The 21,217-nt window shown below is 40.0% G+C and overlaps 1 protein-coding gene across 1 annotated transcript in view; it reads left to right on the top strand.

Annotated features, from left to right (window-relative positions):
- The window catches only part of mlsl (malate synthase-like), a 43,949-nt gene that overhangs the window by 22,363 nt on the left and 369 nt on the right, over positions 1–21,217 (top strand). The window contains exons 8-14 of the mRNA XM_020534736.2: positions 2,340–2,496; positions 3,867–4,065; positions 6,185–6,263; positions 7,758–7,850; positions 9,637–9,709; positions 11,261–11,328; positions 15,037–15,167. Coding sequence (XP_020390325.1) covers positions 2,340–2,496; positions 3,867–4,065; positions 6,185–6,263; positions 7,758–7,850; positions 9,637–9,709; positions 11,261–11,328; positions 15,037–15,167 — 800 coding nt within the window. The remainder of the gene's footprint in view (positions 1–2,339; positions 2,497–3,866; positions 4,066–6,184; positions 6,264–7,757; positions 7,851–9,636; positions 9,710–11,260; positions 11,329–15,036; positions 15,168–21,217) is intronic.

Genomic DNA, 21,217 nt, shown 5'->3' on the forward strand with positions numbered 1-21,217 from the left:
GGGAGAGTGTGTGACCATTTCACAGGTGGACCCATATGGAAAGACATGACAGTCCTGTGTGTGGGACTGCCTAATGCCTTGCCAAGTGCTTTGCACACAGCACTGGTTTATGAGGGCTGTGGGGAGAGGGGTGGGTGGTTTCTCAAGTGTAAGGGTTGTTTGTTAACAATGATTGTTAAGAAATATTGTTCACTAACTATGGAAATGTTGGGCCCACAAATTAAGATATGATATTTCTGCACAAGTTTCTGTACAATGTCCCTTCTTCTCTGCAGGAGAGGTCAGGGGTGAGAGGAGGAGCACCTGGCCTTGTAGTTTTCAACGGTTGTCGGAGGAGGAGGAGGAAGTGGAAGGGAAGGAGGGAGTGGTGAAGGGGGAGTTGGTGCCAAAAGTTACAGAATTGGCTGTGGTGAGGCCCCTGGAGTACTGAGAGTCTGTAGCTCTCTGTCCAGCAAGAAAGCAAAATGCAGAAGTAGTGTTGGAGACAGGCGAGGAGAGGGAGATCCTGGGGGGCAACTGGGGAAGAGAGCAAGATGGCTAAGACTTTGGAAGCTTGCAGTATTTGGAGAGAAATATTTGCATCAATTTGAAAGGGGCTGTGATTTCAGTGTGTGTGTGTGCACGCGCGCCTGTGTTTGTATATATGTATGTCATGTGCATCAATGTGCTACGTGTCGGCCTGTATGGTTTGTGTGTGTGTGTGTGCCTTCTTGTGGGTTTGTGTGCCTGTAGGTCTGTGTGTTTGTATGTGTGTCTGTGTCTGTGTGTGTGTGTGTCTGCCTGTGGGTATGTGTGTGCATGCCTGCCTGTGGGTTTGTGCACCTGTAGGTCTGTATGTGTGTGCGCACATGTGCCTGTAGGTCCGCCTCTAGGTCACGTGTGCGCACGTGTCTGCTTGTAGGGTTGTGTGTTTGTGTGTATCGGTAGGTCTGTGTGTGTGTGTGCGCGCGCCTGTGCCCGTAGGTCTGTGGGTCTGTGTGTGTCTGCCTGTGTGTGTGTGTGTGTGTGTGTGTGTGTGTGTGTGTGTCTTTCTGTGGGTCTGTGTGTTTGTATGTGTGTACCTGTAGGTTTATGTATGTGTTTCAGGTGAAAACCATGTAGCTCCAGCCACCAGGCCTGATGGTGGAAAGTTAAACTCTGGAGAGGAGGAGGCATCAGAAAGTATGCCATCACAGCCTCGCCCAGCACCCAGCACTAGCAGTGGGCATGAGACTGGACTGCAAGAGAGCCACATGCTGAAGTGAGCACATCGTATTTGTAAGACCAACTGTCAGAGGATGACACTGTGCAGGCTTCTGGTTCTCATAGGCATGCTGGAGGTGACCTGGAGAGAAAGCCCCTGTCTGATGACTCTGGCTCTATCAGTTTAGCTGGCATTGTCTGCACTAACTGATACAAATTCCTGCGCAGGCCTGAAAATTGCATCTGCAACAAATTTGATACAGTGATGGACTAGTGAGTCCAAAATTCTGCAAAGTCCTTCACTGATGCCTGGATGGACCCAGGTACAAGCAATTTCAAGACAACCGTAACCTCTAAAGCCACAGGCAAAGAGTGTCATCCAACACAATTCACAGCTACTTTTCCAGCCAACATATAGTGTATGGATCTGGAAGTCTGAAAGGGTTAATACTTGATTGAGTGCAATAAGTCCCACCCATGATGAAGATGTCATGGTGACTTTGTAGAGAGCAAAGTAGGTTCTCATGGGAGATGAACATAAGGCAAGGTCATCCCAATAGTCTTTGCGGTGATGTGGAGCCTGTTATTACAATCTGTCAATGTAATAAACTGCATCCTGCTTACTCTCCAAGATTCTTCTTATTAGACCTGAGGTGGCCTCCCCGTTACGTGCAATAGGCCATGTAAACCTCCCAGAAGGTACAGATGGGAACACAAACCCCTCAAAGTAAAATTATGCTTGTGGATGTCAATGCAAAATGCAGAGTTTGAGTTCCAGCCTCTGCTCACAATCTCTGACTCAGCAGTGGGAATACTATTACAGTTCCCCTGGAATGTCTCACCCTCTGTATTTTGGCCACATCAATAGTGTTCCCTCTCTTTATCTTATGTGTCTGTTAGTCACATACTTCACTCTCTTTAGTTTGGTATCTGATGGTTGGTCAAAATTTGTAAAATATTATGCAGAGGAATCCTGGGTGTCATTGTGGATAAAACTGTCCTTTTGTCTTTTAAACAAACATTGGCTAAAGGATAGGATAAGTATGAACATCCATTTTCATCCTGAATCTGTAATCATCCTCAAAATTCAGTCTGCAAAGCTAAAAACAGTGCCTGAAACAGAAATACTAATAAGCACAGTACTTCTTTGTTTCCAGTTGGGTTTGCCAATTGGATCTATCAAAGCCACTGTCTTAATAGAAAGTATCTTGGCTACGTTTGAGATGGAGGAGATTCTTTATGAGCTGCGAGCCCATTCTGCTGGGTTGAACTGTGGCATCTGGGATTACTCAGCCTCTTTCGTGAACAAATTTGGTGAGCAGGAACATCTCAATTTGTTTTTAAGATTTGGAAGAATTGTTACTTGTCTGGTTGTAAATTATTCAGACTTATAGTTTCTGGTGGTTACACTCTATAAGGGAAATCAAAACAAGTTGATCATCTCCCCTCCATCTCATAAAATCAAAAGCATGGGTCAGAAGTAGACACTTTTAAATCCAATGTGGAATCCAGGGGAAAGGTCTTCACCAGAGAGTGGTTAGAATGTGAAACCCCTGAGCACATAGAGAATGTGAGGAAATTGGATCATGCCTTTAAGAGGGAGCTAAGTAAGTCCTGAATGAGAATAAGATGGAAGTATTTGCTGATTGGGTGGGATGAAAACAGATGGGAGAATGCTCATGCAGAACATAAATGCAGGCTTAGATCAGTTGAGTGAAATGACATGTTTCTATAACAAAGCTGCAGGTCAGTGACTGAGATAACAAGGTGTAGAGTTGGATGAACACAGCAGGCCAAGCAGCATCAGTGGAGCAGGAAGGCTGACGTTTCGGGCCTAGACCCTTCTTCAGTGACTGAGTTGAGGAAGTCAGCCATTGTGAAAGTTATTTCTGAGGCTTTGCTGCTGAGTTACCCTCAGAATTCATCAGCATTGCTCAAAGCTGAAAACAAAAAATGCTGGAGACCGCAGCGGGTCAGGCAGCATCCAGGGAGAGAGCTAACGTTTTGCCTCCAGATGATGCTTCAGCAGAGCTGATGTGAAGTGTGGAGGGGGCAGCATTTATGCAGTGGCGGAGGTGGGGTGGGATCGGAATGTTGGATGAGAAAGGGTGTCGATAGTGCAGATAAAGTGATCAGAATGTGAGAATGGCAGAACAATGGTGTGCCAGACTGGAAAGAACAGACAGTCCCACTGCGGGGGGAGAGGAGAGAGGACATGGTGTCAGAGAACGTAACAAGTAAAGATAAAAGAAAGAGAAGGAATTGGAGTGGGTTCACGATCTGAAGATGTTGAACTAAATGCAGCATGCCGAGGACAGACAAATGGGTATGCTCATTGCTCCTCAGCAATTACATTGTGTTTGCTTTTAGAGGAAATGGTGGTGCAGTGGTTCCGTTCACATGATCTCCTGGTGGAACACTTCAAAGTACAACACCTGCTTATGGTTTAGTTGATAATCGTTTGCAAATGACCTATTGCATTTGTTACTGTACTTACCGACAGGCTGTGTCACAGAGTAAACAACTGTGGACAACCTTTTGCTGTTTTCTCCCCACATGATAAGCTCCTGACTTCAGGGAGGTGCTAAATGATTCGATTTTTAACAACATGAAGCTTTAATAAGACAGTCTATCTGTGCGATATAGGTGTACATGTCAGACATTTCGCAAATGTCATTTTTCAGGATGTCGTCAAGAGTTCCTCTTACCAGATCGCAGTAAATATGTGAATATGGAGAAACAGTTTTTGAAGAGTTACATGGATCTTCTGGTAAAGACTTGTCATAAGCGAGGTGCTTTGGCAACTGGAGGAATGGCAGCACTGTTACTGCCCCAAGACAAGGGGAGCTTGGCCTACCAGAGAGTAACAGCAATTGTCACACGGTATGTACAGCATTCACAATGATTACACTTCAGTGGGAATTCACATCTGAAACAAACCCTATATACGTGCTGCACACCTTTAACTTTTGAAACGGTTCTAACTAAATTCATCTCACTGAAATAGTTAACTTCTAGAACTAAAACTCAAAGGATAAATGTATTACTAAAATCCAAAACCAGAAAGGTCCCAGGTTCAATCATGAGAGAGAATTAGATAGAAACTTGGTCATTTATTGTCTTTCTAGTCTATAACCACTGAGGCTAGGCATAGAGCCCCGTTCCAATTGTTACCCATTCCACCATAGAGACCAATAACTAACGTTTAAAAGAAAGTCACCAGAAATCCAGTGGAAAGAAAGCCAATTGACAGGAATTAATTTTAAGAAATTTTACTGTAACCAACCATGTAAGACCAATATAATTCAAACATTAATTAATAGTCGGAGGATATTTCAAATAGAGATGCATTTCACTTTAAATGGTTAACACAGATATGCGTAATGTAGAGATAAGCTCTGGCCATACTTTCCACAAAAAAATGTGGAACCACATTCAATATCACAGTCTATTCAAAATGGCCTTGACTTTTTAGGATATCTCACTTCCCAAACAAACATTTTGGCACTTAAATTGAATTCACCAGCATCTGTATTGCATCCAAGGTCCCTGAAAGCAATAATCAACAACAAGGCTTACATCTACAAATTGTTTCTCGCTTAAGTAATGACAGTCCTGATGGCACAGATTCCAAAGAGACCCCTTTAAATGGAATGCCAGGCTCTGTCAACACTGAAACAGTACAAATGTATCTTGTCCAATTACCAACATTTTGCCCTGTCTTCAGCTCTCAGTTCTTTCTGACAGTATAACGTGCAGTAACGCAGTCTTTGCTCTACTCACAGAGCGATTCTTTACCTTCATCACTAGGTTTTATTCAAAGACTGGCCACACTGTTCCATTTGGTGAGAACATTTCTTATTTTGTCTTTGCATGAATTCTCAGTGTGTTTTGAATCACCAGAAAGCATAGGCTGATCAAACCTCATTTCAATTCACCTTTTATTTACCTTTATGCTTCTTAACTGTTCATCCCCCATGTTAAACTGATTCATAGCATTTCTTAGATTCTAATTACGTTATTATCAGAAAACTAAGTAACCTTTTTTTCAGAATAATGTCCAGCCCACTTTGGCCTTAAAGGGACATCACACAAAAGTGAATACAGGATTTTTCCAGTACATGGGTCATCACACAGTCAAAATCATGCATGAACATCCAGAATCTTATGTTGAAAAAATGATTCAAGACTGGATATTTACCATTGATGTTCCGCATAAAAGGGATTACTGCATAACAACTATGAAAAACCATCCTGTCTGGTGCGAAAATGCTCACTTAGTAGAAATTGTATATCCCTCTCGTTCCTCCAAAATGCTTTATTTTTGATAACTGAGCCATGATTGATTATGGTGAATGAGGAACTATTTCATATATATAAATCATTGATAAGAAGGAGTCCAACAAATGTTTGCCAATCTAACCTCTGGAATGATGGAACTGTATCGCAAAGAGAGATTGAGAAAACTGGGCCTGTGTTCACTAGAGTTTTGAAGGATGAGAGGTGGCCTGATTGAAACTTATAAAATTCTTACAAGGTGTGACAGGATGGATAGCATTAGGCTGATGACTCTAGATGACCGTAATCTCAGGGTAAGGAGCACATTAATCAAGTCTGAAATGAGGAGGAATTTCTTCAGTGAACGTGTAGTGAATCTTAGGAACTTTCTCCCCCCTGGAGGACTGTGGAAGCTCAATCATTGAACATGCCGAAGACCAAGATCAATAATTTTCTGCAGACTAATGACATCAAGGAATGTGAGGTACCCTGGGAAATTGTTGTTGAAGTAGGTGATTAGCTATGAACTAATTGAACGGCAGACCAGGCATAATGGGCTGAATAGCCTTCATCTATTCCTGTGTTCCTACTTATATAATGCCTTTCATAGCTGGTGGCTGCTTGATCTGGCTCCACATGCCTTGTTCATCTGGTTTTTCTTGGTTCCTACCTTTTATTCACTCGATAAAATACAGAATCTAACAGTGTTATCTTAATGCTTTAGCTTGAAGCTGCTTGAAATAAATGCTGGAGTTGACGGATTCATGGTGTATGATATGGACCTGATTGAGCCAATGACAAAGGTAATTTAACATGTATTCTGTGCGTTTTGCAGGATTTAAGTTCTGACTAAAATACCTGTATGGGCACAGTCTCAATTCAGTTGTTGCACTTGGTAGAACTGCTGTTGCAAAGATCAATTAATGCCACACATGTTAATTAACAGAGAAACTAAAATGTCAGTGTGGCTAGGTCGTTACCCTTTGGTTTTTGAGTCAGTATGTTGTGGGATTTACATCCCCAATCTAGGAGCTGAGCATATGATTGCAATCTTTGATGCTGTGTTTCAGATGAAATGTTATACTGTAACCCCGCTTCACAGGCAGATCTCAGAGATCCAATTGATATTGAAGTGGTCCTAACTATCATCTCTCACTCCTAAATATCATTGATTTATTTGCTGTGGGACATTGGGATTGGTTGTTGCACGCACCTATTCAAAAACAATGATGTTCATGCCAAATGCAAATAATTTGATTGTGAAATATTTTGATACATCTCACCAATACAACAAAATGCTACAAATAAAAATTCTTCCTTTAGAAGTGTTTGAAAGTTTCAACAAGCATTAACATAACCTACAGAATCAAATTGTTGATCGGTGACGAGCCAGTCATTCTCACAAATGGAACATGGGGAGGTGGCTGTTTCACTTGACTTCACATGCCCATGAAAGTCAATGCTGTAAGAGTCAAAGTGAACCTAGTTAGACAAACAAAAGGAAGCTGCAAACATTGAATCCTTATTAAACCTTGTTTCCACTCATCCTTAAACAAATCATATGTGACCCTAAGGAGAGAGACTATGCATTTCATTTTGGGCAAATTTTAAATTTTATTAATGGATTTTGCAATGTATTTTGCAGTGGTGATAGGTTTTCCACACATCATAGGGTGTGGGAGGGTAGGCTCTGGGTGGATGCTTTTTGGAGGATTGGTGCAGACTCAATGGGCAGAATGGCCTCTATTCTGCACTGTAGGGTTTCTATGATTGATTCTATGATAATTGGAAATTCTACCAAAGTTCAGATTTGGACTAAGATAACAAGGTGTAGAGCTGGATGAACACAGCAGGTCAAGCAGCATCAGAGGAGCTAGCTAGCATTCCTGCTCCTCTGATGCTGCTTGGCCTGCCGTGTTCATCCAGCTCTGCACCTTGTCATCTCAGATTCTCCAGCATCTGCAGTTCCTACTACTTCAGATTTGGACAGTCTCCTCTTTTTGCTGGCTGTGGGAAATAAATAATATCAATCAAGCTGCTTGTGGGTATTGACCAATACTGCAAGAAATGAATCATTGGCCTCGATGGGAGGCTGAAAGGTTCACTGTAGAGCAGATCTGTTCAGGGATGAGCTACATATGAATCCTGCAACTTGGAAATCTAGTTCTCAAAGCCAAGGTAGTGCAGTGAATGTTTTGTGCTTTTGTCAATTACTGGTTTTCTGCCTTTTGGAAAAATGCCATATTTCAGATAGATTTCACAAATTCAGTTCACATTCCTGCCTTATTCAATCCCAGCTTTTCTTGGAACACACAAAGGGACACAATCAGCTGCATATCCTAAGAAAAGATGTGGATGTGACAGCTGGTGATCTGCTCACCATGCCTTCTGTAAGTATGTTAAACTCACGGTGATACTGATAAAGAAATTGCAAGAACCTGTTTACTCAAGATACACTATTTCAACTTAATTGCATAAAGCAGAGTGCAGGTTCTGGAGATCTTTATACTGAAAGAATTAATAATGTTTTCTCTGTAGTTAAAGTAAATGTAGAATTGATGCAAGTAGAAAAAAGTAACTAACTTAGGTAAACCAAATTGTAATATCTTGCACTATATTAAAGACAATCCAGATATCTGCTATTAAACCAATAATTTTTAACTGTGTATTATTTAAACTTTGCTTTTTAGAAGTTTCTAAGAAAGTATAAAAGCAAAATATTAAACTCAACTGATAATTATTTTAAAATAAAAAAGGAAAATGATCTTGGATGATCAAAATGTAATTGTCCACATGGTTACCATCATCCAAAGGTCTTTGTGAGGAAGTTGGGCAGCATGTGAGGATAACTCTCTGCTTTTCAATGAAGAATGCCCTGGAATGTTTAACATGTCCATGAATACAGTGGTTTTTGTCAAGGTTCATCCCAAACAGCTCCGTGATGCAGGACCTTGTGCACAATGGTGTGTTCACTGGGTGCACACCGAGACAAACATCGACTGCACCTGGAAGACCATCAGTTCAGTGAAAGATGCTCTTTGGTCTACCCAAAACTTGCTGGATTTCCAGAACAAGGAGTTGACCTCAACTGAGTGTTGCAGACTGGCACATTCCAAGGCCCAGGACTATGTGCTGAGGGATGCACTAAAGCTTGGGGCAGCTGCGGCCATGGCCCAGAGGGCAAAGACATTGTCTGAGGTCTTCCTGCTGAAATTAAATGGGGGTCAGTTCAGTTATTGGGCCCTACCAGTGCCTCAAATGCATGTAAATATAGTCTGGTTCAAGTGGGAAATGCGTATAGTTTGTTTGGATAGAGTCAAACTCCAATATTTGTTGGTTTTCTTCATATGCTACTGCACAGAACCAAACTGTTTATGACTATGGATATGGATTTTTTTTATAAATAAAGTATATTTTGAAATTTAGAAAAATGTCCTTGAGCTATGGAACAGACAGCTGGTATGTCAATTAACACCCCACCTGAATAATGGAGCAGTATTTCATAGCAATGGGTGTGTCACTACACCATACAAATTTATGGTCTGGGGTGTGGATTGAAACTTCAGTGTTGTAACTTTGAGGTAAGTGTGCAACCACTGAGTCAAACAGGCACTGAGTCTGTGCATTCTGAACCCTGTTTCCAATGGCCACCAAAATAATACCTATTGTTAGTTGCACTTTTGGCATCATTGTCAGTTAGATCACAGACTCGCCTGATGTTTGAGGTAGAAATGGCACATTGCTGCAGTGAAGAGTGTGCGTCTGAGTTTTGGGTTAAAATGGACTTTGTGCTCAATAGAACAAAATTCATTCACTAGTTTATCTTTTTCTTTCTGCATTGAAACTGAGCAGAATTGATATAATCACTGAAATACAAAAGCACAATTGTACTGTCATTTTCTTATTTAAATATAAATTATTTGCATGTTGATGGAGCCGTTCTGTAATGGAGTTCTTACAACTTAATTGGTAGTGCCTTTACCTGTGAGAGAGAAGCTCCAGGATTAATTCTTTGGCTCCAGAAACTGCTTTCAGGGCACAGTTCATACAAGTTAATAATAAGCTTTCTCATTCTTTGAACATTTCCTCACTATTCCTGAAAGGGAGAAAAATGTATTACACACACAAATATGCAATAAGGGTGACCTCTTGAATCTCATATTTTTAACTACCTAGGGTGGGGTTACCCTGCATGGACTAAAATACAACATTGGAGTTGGCATTCTCTTCATTGAAGCTTGGCTAAGAGGTAAGGACAGTTTTAGAATTTTTTTAGTGATCACTTTCAAGTTACATATTGGAATGAATAACTATTATAGTGATTCGTTCAACAACTAGGAACTGAACAAATTGCCCATCACATTCCACCTTTAATCTGATTTAATAGAAAGATATGGGTCACAGCTGAAGCCCAAAGCAGCTTGGAAATACAATATTTCCAAACCAGCTAGATGATAAATCTGAGTCTCTGAACTCAATTCCAATTCTCAGTCTGATGCTTGGAAGTTGGTTAGTAGTAATATCTCAATCCATTAGATGGAGTTCCTTGCTATCATGATACACTGCACAGGGAAATTGGAGAAGAAGGTCAATATTTTCTGAACAACCTGTTCAGAAATTTCATTATCCACATCTGGAGCTGGTGGGACTTGAACCTAGGTCTACCTGACTCAGAGGTAGGAACACCCTCGCTGCGCCACAAGAGGGTTGAGGAGTAGGAGTTGCTCCGCTACACATAATCAATACAAAGGATGTGCAAAGTAGAAACACAACAATGCCTGCACTAAATGAATCCTAAGTCTGTAACAGGACTGAAAAGGAGATCTTGATTTCTTTTTGGAAGTTTTTAAGTTAACAACAGTTGTGATTTACAGCAGACTATGAAAAAAAGTGGCATTCGTCAAAATTTTGTACTGTTGCATAGCGGAAGAGAGAAGAAAAAGGTGGTGGACAGGGAGACGCCATGGGTATGACAAGAAATTCCTCCCCAGTTTGCACTCAGTTTTAACTTTAAACACTTCATTCAAGATTTTTATGCACAGACATCATTTTGTCACACCTATATTTTTTAAAGTTCAGACATAAACTCAGAATTTACTTCACAGAGCAGTATATTTATTTTAAAAAAATTTTAAATGAAGCAAGTTATTTTCCTAAACCTGTTCAGAAATGTTGTGACACACCTCCAAGACAGGTGAACTTGGAGATTTTGTTTCAGAGGCATGGACACTACCACTGCACCCCACTTTTATATGCTTTGTACCATTTAGTTTTCTCTCGCACTGCTCCCTCCCAGAACTTTTTCACATTTTTAATTAAGTCCTGATACGTTAATTGTTCAGTGATGTCTTGTCCAAATGAACCATTCTTCACATGCAAGCTTTAACCGAGGAGAGTCAATTTGCTAGTGGCAGAGCTTCGCAGTAGCTTCTTCTCAGCCACATTCTCTGGCCAGGATATATGTGTCCTCAGGCCCAAAAATGGTGATAAATCTCCTCCGCAACCTCCTCTCTAACTTGTTTGTGTAGCTCCTGTGTGGGGATTAAACTGTTTATATCCTCATCACTTTTGATGTGCAAGTCAGGAAGCATGTCTGCTACTTTTACCTTTCTGTAAGAAGCAATTAGCATTATGTACAGTTGGGAAAGAAAATAATATCTAGATGAAAATAACTGACAGGAATGTTAATAATTGTTCGAATACCAAAAATTACAAATTTGAAGTGAAATAACAAAAGTTTGAATCATTATGGATATATTTCCATTTAAGTAAGTTACAGCAACTTTATTTTTTTCTGTAGGCCAAGGTCACTTTTATTTTCGGGGTCAAGTGGAGGATTCAGCTACTGCAGAAATTTCCCGATCACAGGTAAACGATTATCTTCTTCATACAACAGTCAGATTCTTCCTTGTGTAATTATAATTCTGACATCTTGTGATTTGCTTCCACGGTATTAAGTAAGCATTTGATGCGCAAGTGATACATGCGCAAGTTTCTAACAATAGGTTTATCCACCATGGAAATTTTTTTTATTATATCTGATGTACCATGGTAAGTGTCTGTTTTATGTATCAATTACAGTAGAGATATCACTATTGCATAATGGAATATTTTCTCACCTTTTTGTAAAAGGTGTCTGTCAGCATTCTTGCATCAAGTGTGATATGGGTCAAAATGGAAAATCAAGTTACCTCTGCATTGTCTTAATAAAATGTCTAAAGGACATACTTTATACTCCATGGCAGAATGCCCATCTGAGGAATTTTTTTTACTATGATATCATGGACATTAAGAACTGGGTTGAAATTGCCAAAAAATATTTATCTGGGACAAAAGACAGTATGGAGATGAAATATCGATCCATTTGGAATTTCTCTCAAACTTGTGTAATCAGGTATAAGGATTATAACCTATCCATTGTCTCTGCAGAAATTATCGATTTTTCTTGTGGTTTACTTTATGGTAGCTTACCCATAAAGTAATTTTTCACAAAGTCAGACAGCGAGGAAGCTATTTGATCATGGAAGGTCATTTAAGGCGTGTATTAACCCTACCCCAAAGAATTACACTCACATACATGTTTTCCAGAGGGGAGTTAATAGTCACTAAGCAGGAGGGGGAAGTGTTCATAGTTTTCTTCAACCTAAAGACAAAGTGGGAGAAAGACTACTGCATCCAATTGTAATACACTCCAATTTCACCGGATTAAAATGGGAAATAAACTTTAAAGCTTCTTCACCTGCTCATACATGTTGCTTTTACTGACAAATGTAGGAGAAAGGGCTTTACCACTAAAATCAAAATTCAGAACAGTTGAGAGTACATAGCAAAATCGAGCTGACATTAATTTTTTTGAGGTTGGAAATATTCTTCTTTGAGCAAATGCAGTGGGCTGAAACTTTACATTTTCTTGGCTAAGTATGAGTTGTGTCGAGCTTCTTGAAGTGATGTTGACTGTGAGGCCTAGCGTGATTTCTCCCACTACCTTACAAAGCTCGCTTCATTAATGGGCTACATTGCCCCTTTGGGGTGCCTCACATCTGATTCCAGATGCATCTTATCCCACACCATTCCTGGACTCTTACCATTTGCTGGATATCCACCAAAAGACTGGTATCCCTTGCATCAGTGCCATCTTGAAAAGACCACATTGCACAAGGACGACCACTGGTATTGCAAACCTACGAAGCTGGGTCAAGGATTGCAGAAGATGTTGGAGAAGGGGAAAATGGTGCTATGATTCTCTGACAGGGTATTGGACATCCTGGTCAAGGGGTGGTGCCTGACAAATAGATCAGCATTCTTTGCGGAGACAGCAAACAGGATAGAGAAAGGGAGTCCGTATTTGTAATATAATTCAGATTTCCAAAAGACATTTAATAATGTGCCAAAATCAAAGCTGCTTTCATAAGACCCATGTTGTTCAGGGTAGTATATGAACATGGATAGAGAATTGGCTAACTGAGAGTTGAGAAGAGAGTTGGGATAAGGGAGACATTTTCAGGATGGCAACCTGTAACTATCGGAGTGGCACAGGATTCAGTTCTAGGGCCACAACTATTTACAGTATATATTAGTACAGTCAGTTCTGTCAGCCAAGGCACTATCATTAGGTTTGTGGATGACACAAAAGTAGATGGGAAGGCAAAGGGTGAAGAGGACACACTGAGTGTAGAGGGATACAGACACGTAAAGCGGATGCGCAAACTCTTGGAAGATTGAATATAACATGCCAAAACGTGCAGTTAAGGAAGAAGGAGCTGATTATTATTTAAATGAGGAAAGACCACAGGATATAAAAACCTGTTGAATTCTTAACCACAAAGGAATGTAGAGGCAGTGTGTTAAGTATATTCAAGATAGATTTTTAGTCAGTAAGAGAATCAGAGTTTATGGGATATGGTAGGATGGCCATAGTCTGAATGAACAGTGGATCAGACTTGAATAGACTACAACTTATGGTCTTCTGCATGTGGGCAGCTCCTGGAACCTGGAGTGATTCTGGTTATTAATGTTTATGTCCTTATGCAGACTAAGAATGTTTGGCAACTGGAAGGGCCATTAGGGACAATAAGTACAAAAGATTGTAATTTCAAAAAGCTAAATCCTATTAAATTTAATCTTCGCTTTTTGTTCCATTGAAAATCTTGCATCTTCAATTTCTCCATCCCTGCACTATCTTGGTGAATTTACACTATACAATGGAGCACTATTGGAGCACCATAACCCAACCAATATTCTGTATAATCGAATCAATATTTCTCTATTTCTGTGCTCTACTTGCAATCTTTAGAACCCTATGAATGATACTAATTTTTTAAAAATAGCCTTATCCACCTAATCCTACTCATTGAGAAAATTACATATGTAAGCCATGGTTCTGTTCACTTATTCACTTTAGAGAATCGGTTTATTTGGAAACTTCTTACCTGTTTCTCCTCTCACAAAATGTAATAAAGCTATCAATTTCCACCCATTCTGCTAACTGCTAATATTTTTTTCTGAATCCTTATAGTCTTCAGTGCTATTTGCAAATTTCATTTTTGTGCTATCAGGTTTTGTGATGTCCCTTAAAGCCAAATCTAAATTGCCTATATGCAGGGGTCCATGCTATTTATAGCCCATGCTGTTGTTTGCGTCTAAGTGCCAATTTTAGTAGGGAACAGTTTTCAGTACTCATTTAGCTATTTCATATTTACATCATTATTTTGGCATTTGCCAAAAAATTCATTCATTAATTCCCTTGGGAAACAAAGCCTCGTTTGTTGTTCTTTTGCCACTTGTCAGATGTTTCCTACAAATAACGAGGAGCCCCTGTCTACCAATGCCTTAAACAGACCCAATACTGACCCCTGGTGTACAGCTGACTAGCCTTATAAAATCTAAATAGGAACTATTAACCGTAAACATTTTGTTTCAAGTCTCTCAAGTAGTTCAATTTTCGTTTGTCACATTTCTTCCTGCACCATCCATCTTTTACTAATTAACCTCTTATAAAGCACATTAAATACTTTAAAAATGTCATAAAAAGCAGAATTCTTTGAGATCTTTTCAATTCAAAGTAGGAAACTCCTCTAGTTGGTTCATAGACCCTCCAGTCATAGCTAAGGAGTTTGAAGAGAGACAGAGATACCTACAAGATGACACTCTCTCGTCACCTATGGCAATAGTGGGCTTATTACTGATTTCTTGAGGTATAAATCCCATTATTCTTCTGCATGTTGTTGAGTGGAGATAGGGAATAAAACCTCCTTTGATTCATTTGATCCTATACATTCTGAATAACAATGCGAAGAACACCACCCACCCCCTCTGACAAAACTGGATATTTTGAGGGCATTGGCATGAACCCACTAACAAACCCCTGCAACTAGCATCTTGGTTTTTGTGTTGAGATATGTATCTTTACTTGATATTTCCAATGTTACTATTTCAGAGTCCGGCACACCTGGATCTGTGATATGCCAGATACAAGCCCATCCACTGGGCGTAGTGGCAACCTGGATTACTCCCAGGTCATTACCCCTTCCAGTCATAATATATCCTTTCAATATTTCTCTTCAATCTGTATAATAGGTTTGGCAGTGGATTCGACATGGAGTAAAATTGGAGGATGACAACAGAGTTGTCACCAGGAACCTTGTACACATGCTTGTAAAGGAATTAGGACCGGACCTACAGGAGGTTTTGGGCTGCTACACTGACAGGTAAGGAATGTAGAAGAAACTGTTAATTAGAAAATGTAGGCTGAAGCTTTCAATTTTTAAAAAAATCTAAATGGCAAGTTCCTGCCCAAGATATCTCCTGGAATAGGTATTGATCAGAGGAGAGATGCTTCCCAGGGGATACACATAAGCAAATGGGAACATGAGTAAGCTATTCCATCTGCCTCACTGTTGAAGACAATCATGGTTGATCAGACACTTCAAAGTCTTTTACTCACTCCATCTCCATAAACGTGTACATCATTGGTAATCAGACCCCTTATCAATCTCTACCTTAAGCATTCTCAAAAACTGAGCTCCCACAGCCCCATGGTAGAGAATTCCAAAAGCTCACAACCTACTGAGTAAAAGAAATCTTCATCTGGAACCTAGGTAGCATTCCCTTATTTTTAAATTGTGCCCTCCGTTTCTTGACTTCCCAACCAGGGGCAACATCTTTCCTGCATTTACCCTGTCTATCACTAAGTATTTTGTAAGTTTCAATAAGATCACCGCTCATTAGTCAAAATTTCAAGAATACAGGCCCTGATTGCCTGCTTTCTCTTCATTGAGCAGCCTTGTCATCCTAGGAACAAGTCTAGTGAACCTCCATTGCACTTGTAATAATATCTTTCCCGAGAGGAGACGAATGCTGCACACAATACTCTAGCATCGTCTAATCAAGCTCCTATACAATTGAAGCAAGACTTCATTACTCCTATACTCAAATCTTATCCCTTTTTTCCTCCAAAATTAGCTAATTATAAAGGGACCTTAATAAGTCACTTTATTTAGGAGCTCAGTGGAATGACCACTAGGGTAAAATATTTTTTAACCTGATAATTTGAAGACCATCATTGCAAATTAATTTTTCTTACAACGCACACAAATTAACATAAGGCTAGGAGCAGGAGTAGGAAATTCAACAGCTTGAACCTGCTCCATTTGATATGATAATGGTTGATCACAACTCCACTTGCCTGCCTGCTCCCCATAATCCTTCAACCCTTTACTAATTAAAAATTAGTCTATCTCCTCTTTAAATGTACTCAATGTCCCAGCACCCACTGGATTCTGGGCTAGTGAATTTCACAGATTCACAACCCTTGGGAAATAATTGTTCATTTGTTTTAAATCTGTCTGCTTTTATCCTAAAACTAGGACCTCTCGTTCTAGATTGCCTCACATGAGGAAACATCCTTTTTGTATCTACTTTGTCAATATCATTGAGCATCTTATATACTTCAATTAGATCTCCTCTCATTCTTCTAAATGCTAGAGTGTCTCTGGAATCAAATTAGTGAATCTCCTCTGAACTGCCTCCAATGTAGTTACATTGTCTGTGAGTAAGGACACTAAAATTGTACGCAGTACCACAGATGCGATCTCACTAATGCTTTGAACAGTTGCAGGAGTACTTCACTTCTTTTGTAGCCTTTTCCTTTTGCAATAAATGTCAAAATTCCATTTGCCTCATTATCTGTTATACCTAGAATCCTTACAGTGTGGAAGCAGGTCTTTTGGCCCATCAAGTTTACCCCAAATGTCCGAAGAGCATCCCACCCAGACCCACCCCTCATCCTGTCCCTGCATTTCACACCCTAGACACTATGGGCAATTTAGCATGGCCAATCCACCTCACCTGCACATCTTTGGACTGTGGGAGGAAACCCAGGCAGACAGGGGGAGAATGTGCAAACTTCACACAGACAGTCACCTGAGGCTGGAATTGAACCTGGGTCCCTGGTGCTGTGAGACAGCAGTGTTAACCACTGAGCCACCTTGCTGCCCCTGTATACCCCATTAAACTTAAACTGCCAAATTTTGGCTCATTCATCTCCCTCCCTTTTTGAATAAGGGTGTTATATTAAAGCTTTCCCAGTCCACTGGAACCTTTCCTGTATCCATGGAATTTTGATTATAACCAATGGATCTAGTTTCTCTGCTGCTACTTCCTTTAAGACCTGAGGACATAGGCCATCAAGCCCTGGGGATGCAATTACCTTCAGTTCCAATAGTTTACTCGGTACTTTTAAGTGATGGTGATTGTTCAAAGTTCCTCCTTTTCTATACCTCTGCATTACCTGTTACCATTGGGATTGTACTAATGTCCTCTACAGTGAAAACTGAAGCAAAATACTGATTTAGTGACTCTGCCATTTGTGTTCCCTACTGTTAACTACCCAGTCTCATTCTCCAAATGACGAATATTCACTTTAGCTACAGCCTTCCCTAGAAGCTTTTGCTGTCCACTTCTATATTTTACATTAGTTTTTTTTCCACAATTTATCTTTGCTCTTTTTACAACTTTTTTTTTTGTTAGTAACTCTTTGTTGTTCTTCAAAAGTTTTCCAATCTTCCAGTCTGCCACTCATCTTTGCAACGTGGTATGCCTTAGTTTTTTTCTTTATATTATCTTTAACTTTCTTGCTTAGCCATGGAACTTCTCCCCCTTTACGATCTTTCTTCCATGCTCGAATATATTTCAGTTGGGAGCAATTGAATATCTCCTTAAACATCTTCCAGTGCTTATCAACTGTCCTACCGTACTGTCCAATCCACTAGGATCAGATCTGTCCTCATGCCTATGTAATTACCTTTGTTTAACTCCAGAATGTTAGTGTGAGACTCCAGTCTCTCACTCTCCGGCTGAATTTCAAATTCTAGCATGATATAATCACTCTTCCCTAGAGGATCCTTAATGATGAGATAATTTATTACTCTTACTATACAATAGCAAATCCAGAATAGCCTGTTCCCTGGTTGGTTCCACAACATATTGCTGCAAGAAACAATCTTTAATACATTCATTGAACTCTCCCTTGAGGCTACCCTTGCCAATTTGATTAATCCAGTCCTATATGTTTATGAAAATCACCGATGATTACAGCTGTATCTTTCTTAAATTTCCTAGTTTATACTGTGTCCCAATGTGGGACTGCTGTTTAGGACCTATAGATTACTCCCTCTTGGTACTTACTTCCCTTGCTATTTCTTATTTCTACCCAGAGTGATTCTATATCTTGATCTCCAGTGTGGAGATAATTTCATGCTAGAGCATTGATCTTTAATAACAAAGCTCCACCACTTCATTTTCCTTCTAACCTATCCTTCCAAACACTCAAGTACCCTTGGACATTCCATTCCCAAACCTGGTCTCTCTGCAATCATTTCTCAGTTATTACCATCAAATCATACCCATTCATCTCTCATTGTACTATTACTTCAATGTATGCTTTACTCATTCAGATACAAAATCTTTTAAGTTCATTCTGTTATCAAATTTCCCTATTTTTGTAAGATTCCTTGGTGTGGAATGACACTCACTTATTTTGTCCATTCCTCTTTTCTGGTAACAATTAGACTCACTGACCTATAGGTCCTTCCTCTCCTAACTTTGATTTTCTAATGTTCCATGTAACTGAACCTTCCTGCCCCCAATTTAGTTTGAATCCCTATCTACAGCCTTAGTTTTGCCAGTCCATCCTATTGGAACAGCTCTCTTCTCCTCCAGCACTGGTGCCACTATCCCATTTCTCCCACACCAATCTTTTAGCCAGATGTTTACCTCTTTAATTTTGAAACCCTGTGACAAGTAGCTTGTGACTGAGGTAGTAATCCAGAAATTACTACCTTCTGGCTCTGCTTTATAGTTCAACTTCTAGCTGCTCATATTCCCTCAGCAGAACCTCTTTCTTCATTCTACCTATATCGTTGGAGCTATGTAGACCATGACAACTGGATTTTCCCCCCCACTCCATTTTTCCTTGCACGAGAGGAGATATCCTGAACCCAGGCACCGGGCAAGGCAAGCCTTCAAGACTTTGATCCTTGCTACTGAGAACAATGTGTATTCTCTGCTGTCGTCCACAGGGAGAAAGATTCTCAAATGTGTTGGGATCACGACAAGGGCGGAGGCTCTTGCAGCACTACCTCCTGGATCCCTTTAACTGCCTTGCTCACAGTCACATTATCCTGTCCCTGACCACTGACCGAATTTGAGGTAGTTAATCCAAGGGTGTGACTACCTCCTGAAACACAGCGTCCAGCTAACTCTCCCCTCCCTGATGTGCTGCAGTGTTCAAAGCTCAGACACCAGCTGATCAAGCCTGAGCCAGGATTACTCAAGCAATCAACGCTTGCTATAGATGTGGTCACTATGAGCCACAATGCCCTCCACCCAGCTCCCACAACATATAATGACATCACATTGTTTGGCCCTGCATCTCTGTTTATTTAGTTCATCATTTGTCTTTTTAAAAAAATTCCCTCTGGTCTTTAGTTTTTAAATCTATGAAAGATTTCTCCTATTTACTTTTAATCTGAAAGCAACAGATAATAGATAGTCAAGTTAGCAGCTAGAGAACTAAGGAAACATCACACCCTGCAAAGACCTTGACAAAACTGCACAATTGAGCTGTTTTGAACAGCAAACAACCAAGCATTTACAATCCTAAAAAGTTAGTTAATAACAGCACAAGTGACCTTCAGACTGATGAATGCAAAACAGTGCCTTCACACTTAAAGCAATGGCAGGTATAATCAATGTGACCTGTCTCTTGCAGTGAAAACAACAAACAACGATTGATTGAATTCTTTTTGAACTGGAAAATTCAATTATTACCATACCAGCTTTGGCACTAAAATGGTCAACAATAAGTAGCTTGGGGTGTAAGTGAATCCCCATTAAGTGAGGAACAGTTGTGACAAACAACCTTCTCCTCCATGCTTTGCTTTTGATTTATTTTGGTGAGTGCATTGTGCATACATTTACATGATACACTTCTCAAATACTCTCATGAATAGAAAATAATTTAACAAAATAAAATGCTTGTTAGTTATCAATCTTTGATTCTGAATGAAAGCTAATTTTTTACATTAAGCTCAGTAATATTTTTTCACTAATGCAAACCATCAGCCACAACCAATAAGAAATCAGCATAGTTCAGGAGGTTGCACTCGTACTTGAAGCAGGCTGTGGATTCAAATCCCATTACCGACTCAACATAATCCAAATGCAATTCAGGATGAGAATGTTGCATTGTTAATGGTGCAGTTCATCAGTGCCAGTGACTGGATGAACTCACCCAGAATCCCAGTCAAAACCCAGAAGTTGACACCAGGTTATAGTCCAACAGATTCATTTGAAATCACAAGCTTTTGGAAGTGTAGCCCCTTTGTCAGATGAAGTGAGAGAGAAGCACACAGAATTAATGGGCAGAAAGATCAAAAGATCATACAAATGGCATAAGTGGAGTGTTGAATAACAAGTCCCTGCAGGTGATCTGACATGTGAATGAAGTGTCAACAGCTGAAGAGCAAGTGAAGGGATGACATATAATCTGCTTAATTGATGCAAAGAGATAATTACAAAAAAAATTTTAAAATGAGATGGTGCTGGAGACAAACTAAATGACTGGAATAACATGACAGCTGTAACAGTCATATGCTGATTGTCTAACCAAAATAATAAGTAATCCTAAACTGTACAAACTAATTAAGGTTGAGAGATCATAACAATTTATCGAGGTGATGCTGACAAAGCAGGAGAGTAAGGAAGGTTTTACAGGATACAGAAGTGTCGTGGAGTCACGTAGTGCGATATGAACCCAAGATCATGGTTGAGGCCGTCCTCATGGGTATGGAACTTGGCTGTCAGTTTCCACTCAGCGATTCTGTGATGTTGTGTATCTCGAAGGCCACCTTGGAGGATGCTTACCTGAAGATTGGAGGCTGCATGTCCTTGACAACTTAAATGTTGCCTGAATGGGAGGGAACATTCCTGTCTGGCATTGAAAGTTGTGAGAGAACATCTTCATTCTAATTGCATTGTAGAAAGATTTTTAAAGGCATACACACACATTACCCTTTCAATAAAACATGGTTGGCTACAGAATAGGATATTGTTCAATCTGTTTGGGCAAGCAGAGGCTTAGCAACTACTACAACAATGAGCTAGGATGGAGGTGGATTCTTGGCTCTTATACCTCAGGTTGCCTTACAAGAGTTGGCTTCAATATGTACATGCAACCTAGAGAATAAATTTAACTAAA

Source organism: Rhincodon typus, chromosome 1 (assembly GCF_021869965.1).
Source record: "Rhincodon typus isolate 14 chromosome 1, sRhiTyp1.1, whole genome shotgun sequence".
Taxonomy (NCBI): Eukaryota; Metazoa; Chordata; class Chondrichthyes; order Orectolobiformes; family Rhincodontidae; genus Rhincodon; species Rhincodon typus.